Genomic DNA, 13,980 nt, shown 5'->3' on the forward strand with positions numbered 1-13,980 from the left:
AAATGTGTTAATGGGGTTTAAGGTTAAAAAAACACATTATTTTCCACATACTGTACATTATTGTTTCTCCTCTATGCCCCGCCTTTCTGAAACACGTCGATTTTTACAAAGCTCATCGGTCTGAAAAGCGAGGTATGCTCTTGATTGGCCAGCTATCTAGTGTGTTGTGATTGGCCGCATACCTCAAGTGTGTGACGGAAATGTTACGCCCCTTAACATACTGTGACGCCCTGTCCGGCCGGAGAGACAAAAACATTAAAACTTTAGTCTTTGCAACTTTACAGATCTTCTTTATGCACCAAGAGCTTGTAACACTCCAAAGAGAAAAGAAAAATTGAAATCGCATCATATGACCCCTTTAAACTGTTGTTTTACACAACAGTTAGTTTCAGTCATTAAAAATAATTGGTCAAACTGACTTTTCACTGTTTGTATCACTCCACTTGTCTTGATCCAGGCAGATTGTCAATCTGTGTGCTGGTGGATTTCTCAAGTGACTTTTTCTAATCACAAGTAATTGATTTCATGAGTGAGTCACTGAATTATAATTCAACTGATTGAAAAAAAAAATGAATAAAACAAAAAAAAAATTCTTTTGAGACTGGAAAGATGTGAATGGACACAGTGTTCTACAGGCCAAACTAGACAAGAAACACATTTGTCCAACCACCACCTTTATAATTCAAAAATACTACAAAATCTAATAAGAACCTAAAGAGTATCTAAATATATCCTTCCAGAAGGAAGAAGGATCTCTACACTCCTGAGCAGTAGGGGTGCCAGAGAACAGCTAACCTGTCTCCTGTCTCCTTCCTTCGGTCTCGGCTGGCTGCTTCTCCACGCCCCCTGCATGCCCCAGAGCCCGAGGCCCCACCACGCCCCCGAGAGGGGCCCCGGTCCCGGCGCACCCCATCTGCTTTGTTTTCATCTGTAAGGAGAGCCCACTGTTCAGCAGAGGACACTAGGACAACTCTACTAATAAAGGAGCTGCATTAGGCTGTGTGCTTCTGTAAAATCTGTGAGCCGTTTACTGCTTCTTAACTAAACATTTGGAAGAGGCTGTTTTTAGGAAGAGAGGCTACTGGACATTTTCTCTTGCCTGACAACTGCAAAAGACAATAATCCCCTGTTGTCAATCCACTATGACATTTTAAGGGGTTTCCAGTTGTGACTTGTGTGTGGTAAAAAAAAGAGTATATGCACTGACTTCTTCTTTTACACCTTCCACCATTATTGCTTTTCATGTCTCACTGGATTTGAACACCTATAAGCTTACCTTTATTTCTTTGAGGAGCATCAGCTGAGCTTGCTGCACTGAAAAATAAAGTACATCAAAAATACTAAAGTCAGAATAATTCTAAAGAGCGCTCTCTCTCTCTCTCTATATATATATATATACACAAACTTTCAAAAGTTTGGGGTCAGAAAGTCTTTTATGGGGTCTTTAAAAAAAAAAAAATTGTACTTTTATTCATCAAAGATGTATTAAATGAATCAAAAGTGACAGTAAAGACAATTATAATTGTTAGGAAAAACAAACAACAAAACTGCTGTTCAAAGAATCCTAAAAGAAACGTATCACTGTTTCAACACAAATATTAAGTAGCACAACTGTTTTCATTATTGATAATATTAAGAAATATTTCTTGAGCAAATCAGCATATTAGAATGATTTCTGAAGGATCATGTGACACTGAAGACTGGAGTAATGATGCTGAAAATGTTTTGCATCACAGGAATAAATTACATTTTACAGTATAATTAAATAGGAAACATTTATTTTTAATTGTAATAATATTTCACAATGTTAATGCTTTTATGGTAACATTTTATTTTACGGTGTCCTTGTTACAATGTTACATGTACCTACTATAGTAATAACAATAAATGATGCATAATGCAACTAACCCTAAACCAAACCCGCATCCTAACCCTAATCACATAGTAAGTACATGTAGTTAATTAATATTCCTAAATATTACTTAAAGTACTTAATTACACTGTATTAAGGACACTGTACCATAAAGTGTAACTGTTTTTACTTTAGTTTTTTAACACCAAGTCAAACACATAAAAAAAAACCTTACAGACCCCAAACTTTTTACGTAGAGTATATATGTACTAATTATATGATATTTTAGATAATATAGTACATATTATACTGAAATAATTCTAACAGTTTTTGAATAATAGCTATCAATATATAACATATCAATCCAGATAGAAACCTTTTGGGTGGAGCGCTACTGCTGGGAGAGACGACAGGTTTACTATCACTCTCGCTGGATCCTGCACTCATGGCGCTCCTCTTCGCCCAAGGGTTCTCCTTAGGTGGCGGCGCCGGGACAACTTTCAGCGGCAGCCCCTCCTGCTTGGAAGTAGTAACCTGGTTTCCATGTAAGGATGAATCCTCGTCACGGCTGCTGAAAACCTCGTTTTCTACAGAGCGCTCACTCTCCCGACGCCTCGGCGCTGTTGAGAGAGGAGAAGGATTGGAATCTGAGGATTTCTTTTTAATAAATCATTGCATATAGCGACAGTGTGATGACAGATTATTTACGCGTCTTATGATCAGTACCTATAAAACAGTACCTAAAAATCAGACCTGTGCATAACTGGTCAGTGATCACTTACCCCTGCTCGATGTGTTTCCTGTTTGTGATGACTCACTTCCTGTTCGTGAGCGCTCGGTTGCTTGGTCCTCACTGCGCCAGCTGGGATGCCTGAGCGTTTTAGGAAATGAGAGTGAAAATACCATTTAGAAAAAGGGAAAGCATGTGAAAGTATATCCTAAGTAATATGCCACTAAATATCATAATTAGTAAAATTCAAATTGTTAATATCACATGCCAATTTTTTTAGTGGGTGGTGGAATTGTGAATCATCCATTCACAAAACCATATTAATATGCAAGCAAATTATGTATTCTCAATTAATTTGAATATAATTAACATCACAATAATCAATATTTATGAGAAGAGTAAATTGAGTTACAGGTCATTATTGCAATTTATATTCATTTATAGTTAAATTTGTTGTAGTTCAAGTTTAACAAAGTTAATGAATAGTTCACCTTCTAGCTATAAACAAATGTGATACATTTAAAAAAGTATTTAAAAATGGTTTCTTTATATATATATATATATATATATATATATATATACAGTGGGTACGGAAAGTATTCAGACCCCCTTACATTTTTCACTCTTTGTTATATTGCAGCCATTTGCTAAAATCATTTGTTAATTTTTTTTCCTCATTAATGTACACATAGCACCCCATATTGACAGAAAAACACAGATTTGTTGACATTTTTGCAGATTTATTCAAAAAGAAAAACTGAAATATCACATGGTCTTAAGTATTCAGACCCTTTGCTGTGACACTCATATATTTAACTCAGGTGCTGTCCATTTCTTCTGATCATCCTTGAGATGGTTCTACACCTTCATTTGAGTCCAGCTGTGTTTGATTATACTGATTGGACTTGATTAGGAAAGCCACACACCTGTCTATATAAGACCTTACAGCTCACAGTGCATGTCAGAGCAAATGAGAATCATGAGGTCAAAGGAATTGCCTGAAGAGCTCAGAGACAGAATTGTGGCAAGGCACAGATCTGGCCAAGGTTACCAAAAAATTTCTGCTGCACTTAAGGTTCCTAAGAGCACGGTGGCCTCCATAATCCTTAAATGGAAGACGTTTGGGATGACCAGAACCCTTCCTAGAGCTGGCCGTCCGGCCAAACTGAGCTATCGGGGGAGAAGAGCCTTGGTGAGAGAGGTAAAGAAGAACCCAAAGATCACTGTGGCTGAGCTCCAGAGATGCAGTCGGGAGATGGGAGAAAGTTGTAGAAAGTCAACCATCACTGCAGCCCTCCACCAGTCGGGGCTTTATGGCAGAGTGGCTCGACGGAAGCCTCTCCTCAGTGCAAGACACATGAAAGCCCGCATGGAGTTTGCTAAAAAAACACCTGAAGGACTCCAAGATGGTGAGAAATAAGATTCTCTGGTCTGATGAGACCAAGATAGAACTTTTTGGCCTTAATTCTAAGCGGTATGTGTGGAGAAAACCAGGCACTGCTCATCACCTGTCCCAACAGTGAAGCATGGTGGTGGCAGCATCATGCTGTGGGGGTGTTTTTCAGCTGCAGGGACAGGACGACTGGTTGCAATCGAGGGAAAGATGAATGCGGCCAAGTACAGGGATATCCTGGGCGAAAACCTTCTCCAGAGTGCTCAGGACCTCAGACTGGAACTAAGGTTTACCTTCCAACAAGACAATGACCCTAAGCACACAGCTAAAATAACGAAGGAGTGGCTTCACAACAACTCTGTGATTGTTCTTGAATGGCCCAGCCAGAGCCCTGACTTAAACCCAATTGAGCATCTCTGGAGAGACCTAAAAATGGCTGTCCACCAACGTTTACCGTCCAACCTGACAGAACTGGAGAGGATTTGCAAGGAGGAATGGCAGAGGATCCCCAAATCCATGTGTGAAAAACTTGTTGCATCTTTCCCAAAAAGACTCATGGCTGTATTAGATCAAGAGGGTGCTTCTACTAAATACTGAGCATTTTTCAGTTTTTCTTTTTTAATAAATCTGCAAAGATGTCAACAATTCTGTGTTTTTCTGTCAATATGGGGTGCTGTGTGTACATTAATGAGGAAAAAAAATTAACTTAAATGATTTTAGCAAATGGCTGCAATATAACAAAGAGTGAAAAATTTAAGGGGGTCTGAATACTTTCCGTACCCACTGTATATATAAAGAATAAGTTCATTTAATTCTTGGGTGCATAAAGCCAGAAATTAAAATTATATCATCATTTATTCAGCCTCATGTCATTCCAAACCTGTATGATTTTCCTTCTTCTGTGGACCACAAAAGAAAAAAAATTTGAATAATGCTGGTAGGAAAACAGTTTCAGTCTCTAATGACTTTCATTGTATTTTTTTTTTTATATCTTCTTTTATGTTAAAAAGAAAGGAACTCGTACAGGTTTTGAACAACATGAGGGTGAGTAAATGATGACAGAATTTTCATTTTTGGGTGAACTATCCCTTTAACAAAAAAATTCAACATTTAGTAAAAATGTACTGTACCTCTCTCTGGGTTTGCGTTCAGGTCCTCTGCTCTTGTCCTCCTCCAGCTGCCTCTGCAGTCTCTCCTGCTCTTTCTTTAGTCTCTCCTCCACCTCTCTCTCTTTAGCTGCCGTGTCCACCGGTTTGGCTCCTCCGAAGATGGAAGCAGCTTGTCCCGATGAGGCTGAAGGGCCGCTGCTCTGGTCTTCCTCTTTGGGAACACTGCGAGGCTTCAGGTTCAGTTTAGGCCTCTGAGGTGGACCTAAACACAGACAAAGTCCAGTCTGTTTAGATGATCTGATTCAAGACTTCCTTAGGTTTGGTTCCTGGTAGGGTTGTGACGGTGAGGAAATTTTCCCACCGGTTAATCGACGTGTGACAACACCGATAATACCGGTATCACCGCGGAATAGATTTTCAACCAGCTAGCGGTTAATCTTTACATCCCTAATAACCAAATAAATAAACATAGAACGTTTATTAGCAAAACGAATAAGAAAGTTTGGAGGCGAGTGACCCAGATAAATTAAATGGACCGTACCACCTCTGTCCTCGAGCCTCTCATCCCGTCTCTCGCATCTCTCTTCACGGTCACCATAGCGATCTCCATAGCGCTCCCCGCTGCCCCGTCCGTCGTCCCGTCGGTCATCATAGTCACGCCGAAAGCCACTTCCAAATGGTCGACGACCCCCACTGCGAGAATCATAACCTGAAATAAGGTTAGGTAACACTAGGTTAAGAAAGATCACAAATGTAAACAGTATAGTATAGTATATATATTTATTTAATCCCATGTCAGCATCAAAGGCTATTTTCATGGCAAAAACAATAAAAAAAAATACAAGTATAACAAATACAATAAAAACCAGCAAACAAACAAACACAAGTTTCACGAATGTAAACAAACTAATGGCTGTTTTTGTTTTAAATGATCAATGCAATTCCATTTCTAAGGAGCAAGGCCCTTTTCTGTTGTAAATGGATTACAGAGCTGAATTTTATTATTGTAATTTTGACACAGTTGTTCTGTTCTTCTAAGATCATTTCAGAGTTTTCATAAAAACAAGTCCACATGTCTGATTAAATGAATTAATCCAAGCCAACGCTCCGTTATTCCAAGAGCATCTTTTTGAACCAAGGGGAATAATAATGTACTTTTATTAATATTAATAATAAAGTGATGGCAAATAACAAAAAAATTAAATAAATCATAATATAAATTATTATATAAATAAATAAATGCAAATTTTACAAAATATTTACTTAGCACTTATTCAAATAAATTATTCATTAATTTGAGGTCAGTAGGATTTTGTTTTCTTTCTATTCATCAAAGAATTCTGAAAATTCACAGTGTATTACAGTTTCCACAAAAATATTAGTCAGCACAACTGTTTACAAAAATGATGATAAAAATGTTTCTTAAGCAGCAAATCGGCATATTAGAATGATTTCTGAAGGACCATGTGACACTGAAGACTGGCGTAATGATGCTGAAAATATAGCTTTGCATCACATGAATAAATTAAATTTTATCCAAACAGAATCCAGTTATTTTAAATTGTAATAATTTTTCACAATATTAGTGTTTTGCTGCATATTTGATTAAATAAATGAAGTCTATGTGAACATGAGATGAACAAAAGTGTATATCTAAAAAATAAAACATTAATTATCCATTCTCAAGATTGCTGGTTGAATTTGGAACTGACACTAAAAAATACCCAAACACTACTGCTGGCATATTCCTGCAAGTCAAAGTGATTTGTCAGATTTGTGCAGAATCATAATGTATGAAGGCGTTATATACCTTTGTCATAGTCTCTGCGCTCTCTGTCATCATAACGTTCCCGGTATCTGTCTCTTCCTCCATCATAGCGGTCATTGTCCCACCTCTGGCCATCACGGTAACGGTCTGATTCATAACGATCTCGGGATCCTAAGAAGTGGATGGTAAAAAAAAAAACAGTCAGAATCGGTCTTGTCTGGGCCCATGTCTCGCTCACTACGGTTGCGATCCCACCCGGATACAGAGCGCTCGTCTCTCTCTAAACAGGAAAAATAAAAAATTATTGTGAATATGGAAATATATATTTTTTGCTCCAATAATACAGATTTACAACTGCATTATGCTACATATGAACAGATCAGTTTCTCAGAACCACACCTTTCTCATTGGACTGGTCAGCGATGTCTGGAGTAATATTAATTAACGTAACTAATGTACTTACCATATGGTTAGGATTAGGGTTTATCTTAGGGTTACTTGCATGTAATTATGCATAATTTATTGTCGTTATAACAGTAAGTATATATAAAGTGTGCAACAAGGACATCTTAAAATAAAGTGTTGCCAACTATTTTTATTTGAATATTTCTTAAAATGTAATTTATTCCTGTGATAGCAAAGTTGAATTTTTAGCAGTCACTACTCTATGCCATTATGAATGCCATTATGAATGTTTTTACTGTAACTTTTAATCAATCAATTTAAAAGGAACACTCCACTATTTTTGAAAATAGCCCATTTTCATAATAGCTCATTTTCCAACTCCCCTATTGTTAAACAGTTGAGTTTTACTGTTTTCGAATCCATTCAGCCGATCTGCGGGTCTGGCGGTAGCACTTTTAGCTGTAGCTTAGCATAGATCATTGAATCTGATTAGACCGTTCCAGCTGAATATATTAATATTAAATATTAAAGTATTAATTTCTTACAAAAAATATTTTCAATGGTAGTGTAAGCAAAAAAAATAAATACACAATACAATATTGAATAAAAAAAATATTAAAATCTTTAACCACTATACTAGAACTGACAATTTACTAATGTGGTAAAACAGTCAAAAAATAAAGTTGTTTAAAAATGAACACTAGAGTGTTTTCATATGAAAAGATTAGCCTAAATTAACCTATTTTCATTTGTATTTTGTACTGCTGAACTTGTAATGGCATGTGAAACCCATCACCACCAAAATTAAGAACTAAAAATGAAGTTTCAGGGTTTTTTCCCTCTTATAACTAATCTAGAAACACAATGAAACTCAGCTGTGCTCTAAAAACAACTTGAAAAATAATTATCTTCATGCACTATTTACCACAAGATGTTGTGAGACATGCAAAACAGCACAAGTCTGAAAACCCCAACAGATGCTGTTTGGCAGAATCCATGTTAACGAAGTACAATGCATGTGAGAATTCCTTCTGCAGGCTTACAGGAAGAGGAGAAACTCACACTGAGTCCACGGAAGAAGTTTTTGATGGAGTCCTCAGTGACGTCGTAGGGGAGGTTGCCCAGGAAGGCGGTGTAAGGGGGGCTGCGGGGCAGACGGGAGCGGTCGATGTTGGGCTCACGGGCGGCACGTGGAGCCGTCGGCAGAATGGACCGATCGATGGGTGGCGCACGATACACCTCCTCTTCTGTGTGCCAGGATGTAGTTACTATAAAAGAAGTGAATCGCTTGATTAGGGACAGTTCATCCCAAAATGTAAACTCTCTTATAATTTTCCCTCATGTCAATCTAAAACCAGATGGCTTTCTTTCTTTGGTGAAAAAAACTGCTCTTTCACGTACAAATAAGGTAACACTGACCACGGATGTCAAGTTCCAAAAAAAACACCATAATAATAATCCAAATGACACATGCATTATATGCCAAGTCTTCTGAACCCATCCGATAGCTTTGTCTGAGGAACAGACTGGAATTCATTCAAATAATCCTACAAAATTTGAAATATTAAGAGGCATAGTGCCAGGTTTGCCATGGAAAACACTGCTGCTTCTTGTATTGAATGAGCAGAAATGGAAATGACATTTGAAAGCTACAGTGGAGGGGAATCTTATCAAATATTCAAATAAATACCATTACTAACAATTGGAATAAGTCATAAGGTCCTTTTTATGGTGCTTTATTTGACCTTCACAGCCAGTAGTCACTTGACGCCTTTATTGAATGGAAAAGTGCAGCATGAACATTGTGCAAAACATTTCATTTAGTTGTTCACAGAAGAAATAAACTGTTCCTTATTTTACCTACGGCTTTTTCATAATAAGCGTCAATACTAAATTTAGCCTATACAAAAAGATAAATCAACAAAACTTAAAGTTTGTCTTAAATAACTAGGACTTTTACACATAACTGAAAATGAAAACGTTTCACCCGATTTCACCCCAATGACAGATATATATCTATTTTTTATTCCTTTTTTTAAGCATGTGCATTTCCCTAAATTTTGTGAAACACCAAACCAAAATCAAAGAAAGAGTGGTGAAACTATCTATATCAGCAGGTATCAGTAGTCTTTATTTGTCATTCAAAAAAGAGAACCAAAACCAGGACTGCATATAGACAAAAAAAAAAAAACACTTTAACATTTCAGTCATACTGTCATGTGTTTATGTTTCATCTTTTCTTGTCGTTATCAGCATTTTAATCCATCTTGTAGATGTCCTTGGAACTAAGGTTCACTTAAAGTGGGAACTAAACATCTTTCCAACTTGAGATCTATACAGTCACAAAGAATTGTTTATTACACAGAATCTGTGCCTATATCACCGACCATAACTATGTCAGCATCACTTGGCCATTAAGTGTAGTTTGGGCTCCTCCTCAATGCATCCAATAAATGTTGTCACATCATGCACATATCCAGTCTGTTTTTCTTCATTAGTAACATGCAATTATATAGGAGGCGTTAAATTTGATCTTTAGCACCTTGCATTCTCTTATCACGTAGACAACAGGTTAAGTGAAAATATGAATATGCAATATAGCGCATAAATTTAGCAAAATGCTCCTTTTTATAGTTCTTTTTTCTAGCTGACTGATGATCTTATGGAGCCGAATGGCTATTCTGAGGTAAATGTATTACGTGGCATTGCTTACAAGCTTTACACGTTTTCCATAGTTTAGAAACACTGAATGAGCTTTTACATGAGACATTTCAGTAAGTTGTACTGTAGGCTATCTTATAAAATAACTTTTGATGTTCATTCATGTTCATTTCGTACTAAAGAGAAAGATATGACTGGATCACGTGCCGCATTGAGGAGCGCCAAAACGGTATTGTTTAAAGGGGTCATTTGATGCGATTTCAATTTTTCCTTTCTCTTTGGAGTGTTACAAGTTCTTGGTGCATAAAGAAGATCTGTAAAGTTGCAAAGACTAAAGTCTCAAATCCAAAGAGCTTTTCTTTATAAAATTTAAGAGTCAACCACGCCTACCTAAAACGGCTCGTTCTAACACGCCCCCCCCCATATCTACGTCACTATGTGGAAATATTAGCATAATGCCGCCCAAATGTGCATGCAAAGAAAAAAGGCGTGGTTTCAGGAACAGCAGTAGTGTTGTGGCAGCCATGTCAGGGAGACGTTGTGTTTCAGTGCGAAAGCTAAAGCACTTTATTTGGCCTTCCGGAAAACAAAGCACAAGCTTATTGTGATTACTGGACAGCAAGTGCGCCACAATATGAAGTTCACGCATTAATAGAACACAGCATATACTGTAGTAGGGGTGGGAATCACCAGAGGCCCCACGGTACGATATTATCATGATACTTGTGTCACGATACAATTTTATTGCGATTTTAAATATATTGCGATATTCTGCGATATATTGCAATTTATTACATTTTTCCAACTTCAAATTATGTCCCCAAGGGAAAACTTTGGCAACATCTGTTTTAATTAAAAAGAAACATTTCTCAGTTTGTTTATCTCACTTCAATTTTATTGTTGCAGTGCAAAATGGGATTGTCAAGCAGACAAACTGACCAACACTTTCATGAAAACCTGTCGTAAATGTTGTATGCACCTGGCAAACTCAACTATTTGTATTACAGTCTAGTCTAGTCCACTTTAATTAAATGTAAACAGGTATGCACTGCTGTGCTACTACAGGTATTTTGAACAATGCAACTTGAACTTGTACAAAAAAACGTTGTGCAGACTCTTCAGCAATTGGGGCATTTTGAAAGTAAATTACTGTTAAATTTAAAATAAATAAAACAGTCTTACATCCGATTTAAACGCAGACAGGGCTTTCCTTATAACTCTGCCATGCTGCCATCTTTATTTTACTAACTTACTGCATGCTGAAGGTGACCCAGCTGACCTCACCAGTAAAAACCTCAACACCACCATCTAGTGGATTGTAAAGAAATTGATTTTATTATTTTACCAAATAGAATAATAAAAGATCGATACTTGGCGTCCGTGTATACTATGCTGTATTGATTTTTCCCCCACCCCTAGCATATAGTCTAAAGATCTTGATAACAAGAAGCCACAGTATCGATTAAAAATGAGAATTGTTAACGATATTGTTATATCCACACAGCTGTTGTAGTTTGTTCAAGTTGTGCACGAAATAGACACTACTTTTCTGCACTTGTACTTTGCACGTCTCTGTCATTTTCGATCTCTCTCATGCCGCCACAACCGGAGCTGCTTTAAGCAGGTGTGCCATCAGCGCTGGTGTTCGGCAGAGATGAGAACTGTTTGAAAGTCTTTTTTCACTAAAACTTTGATGCGCATCGTCTCAGTTCAAGTCAACATAACAAAAGATGTGATCACAAAACAATCAGGAAAAAAAGGCACCAAGTGCAAATTTTTAAGTCATAACATGTAAATTTATATAGTTGCCAGTGGTGACCTCAGCAAAAACTTCACTATAAAATTAATATTTTTGGTCCGTTTTAGCCACAGTCTGGAGCCCTGATATATACAACCTGTAAACAAAGCAGTACTTGCTTACCATTTTGAATATGAATCCAGTTAATCATCTTCTTTATTAGAGACAGCTCATGTTGTTATTAAAATACATGCATACTTTAATGCTCAGTTAAGATGACGTAAAATTTGAAAAAACTTCTGTTGGTGCCTCTGAATACATGTGGGAAGTAAATGGTTATGTGCTTTATACATTATCTGTGCAATTCTGAAATCAAACAGAAGTTATCGAAATATGAAAAAGATTGTAAAAGCATATTTTGAAAGCAAAGCATCTACAATTCAAATGTGGTAGATGTTTAATCCCATATCTGAATCTCACCATCTCCCTCCAGGTCATCGGTCTCGTCGGCCCAGCTTGTGGGCTTTGTGGGCGCATAACTCGGCGGAGCATTTCCCCCGCTGTCCTCTGCTAAAAAGTCAGTCAGGGTAAGGGTCTTACCCTTTTTCTTAATCTTTTTACCTGTCAAAAAATAAATAAAAATAAAATAAAAACAATAAGTACACATTGAAAACAGCATGAAAGGTCTCCAGTGCTTAACCATTAAGCTCAAACACCACGATGAGGCATCATCGATGAAAACAAATGGGTTGTAAAAATAAAAGTCTGTTGTGGCTTATGCATGCATTTACAACTGCAACTGGATGACAAAGCAGAAGATCCAACAATATGCAAGTTAGTATACTTACTTTGCATTTAATATAATTCAGCAAATGCAGACTAACCGGTCCTACATAATTTGCATAGACAAACTGCTGCATTTGGAAAACAAGAATATCTATTTCCATGTCAGACTGACTCTCGTCTGTTGTGGACCGCAGCGGTTAACACGTGGAGAGAGGCATTGTTGTGAGTTACTATACACTTCTGAGCTCTTTGTAACAAACTGCACTGTCAGGACATTCCAGCTCTGTGCAACTGAATCCGTGTTTACTGTAGGGCTACGACACCCTGCTGCAAAACCAAAACAAAGCCCCCAAGTTCTGACAACATTATGCTAAAGCTCAATGTATGTGCAATGACTCAGGCACACTGGCTTTAGAGTGGCAGTGACCTGTGAAAGTAGAAGGAAGAGTCAGACACCCTCCTGAATGATGATTATACTATATTATACTATATAGTCAAAACAACTGAATCCTAGAAGAGGTTTAAGGCTTGACAAGATGTGTATAAATGTGGTTTTGTGCCATTTTCTCTTAGGACCGCTGCATGGGAATTTTCTCCATTAGAGCTACCATTTTTCAGCACCAGATAGGGCTTCCAAAAAGCACCTTAGATTCACATATGAATGCATTTGAGAGTTCTTCGTTCTGTATGATTTTAAAATAGTATCAGAAAAAAATTATGTCTTAAAGTAAATGGCATTGTTCCTTCTCATGCTAAATGTCTATTTTTTTTTTTTTTAAATATATGCCGTCAATACAGTAACATGGCTGACAGTTAAGATAGGGTGACCATATATTTGTTTTTCAAAAAGAGGACAGTGGGTGCGGGCAGGGCAGTGGGCTGGGGTTGGTTGGTGGTTCAAGTAATGCCGAAAGTGCCCAAAGTAGCACAATCTCAAATATCAAAACTCAAAATATGTCATTTCCATACCTAATATACATATTTTACAGTCACTGTTATGCATATTTATCATAAACACAGCTAAAAAGCTTCCTACCAGTGGCCGTCCTTCACAAATCTTAACATCTGTTTTATCATAGGTAGAATGCAAAATGTTTCAATACAAGCATTTCAGTCAAATGTAATTTATGCAACATTTCAAACCTTTAACCAACGGGGGAAAATCAAGCCATGGCAACAGTTTAAAAGTAGCCCAATTCCAATGAAAAAAAAAAAACCCGTGGACTTGACAACTCTGCATCCAACACGAGCTGCAGGAGTAAGATTTCACTGATCACGGGTTGAGAGGAGAGATGGCTGACAGACCATGCTGGAGGATTTGCTGCTCAACACATCCTGAGCTCAAATATCTGATCTTCCTTTACACAGAGTGCGCGTGATTGCGATATCGAAAGTGAACAGCGAGCGCTCATTCAAAAGAGATTATACTCTCTATTGTTCACTATTGATAGCGGCCCCCTGATGCGCGAAAATTATATGCAATATTAGAATGTTTGCGGGAGTGGGCGGGACTGGACACAGTCTTCTTCAGTCGTCTA

The 13,980-nt window shown here is 37.4% G+C and overlaps 1 protein-coding gene across 1 annotated transcript in view; it reads right to left on the reverse strand.

Moving 5' to 3' along the window:
* Positions 1–13,980, reverse strand: part of LOC107726990 (eukaryotic translation initiation factor 4B-like) — a 19,831-nt gene that overhangs the window by 2,704 nt on the left and 3,147 nt on the right. Inside the window, exons 2-12 of the mRNA XM_016536730.1 lie at positions 12,137–12,277; positions 8,301–8,525; positions 7,252–7,278; positions 7,055–7,132; positions 6,895–7,023; positions 5,629–5,793; positions 5,106–5,346; positions 2,635–2,723; positions 2,229–2,472; positions 1,277–1,314; positions 796–928 (exon numbers count right to left, since the gene is read on the reverse strand). Of these exons, the coding sequence (XP_016392216.1) occupies positions 796–928; positions 1,277–1,314; positions 2,229–2,472; positions 2,635–2,723; positions 5,106–5,346; positions 5,629–5,793; positions 6,895–7,023; positions 7,055–7,132; positions 7,252–7,278; positions 8,301–8,525; positions 12,137–12,277 (1,510 nt within the window). The remainder of the gene's footprint in view (positions 1–795; positions 929–1,276; positions 1,315–2,228; positions 2,473–2,634; positions 2,724–5,105; positions 5,347–5,628; positions 5,794–6,894; positions 7,024–7,054; positions 7,133–7,251; positions 7,279–8,300; positions 8,526–12,136; positions 12,278–13,980) is intronic.

This window comes from Sinocyclocheilus rhinocerous, unplaced genomic scaffold, assembly GCF_001515625.1.
Source record: "Sinocyclocheilus rhinocerous isolate Xijiao unplaced genomic scaffold, SAMN03320098_v1.1 scaffold666, whole genome shotgun sequence".
Taxonomy (NCBI): Eukaryota; Metazoa; Chordata; class Actinopteri; order Cypriniformes; family Cyprinidae; genus Sinocyclocheilus; species Sinocyclocheilus rhinocerous.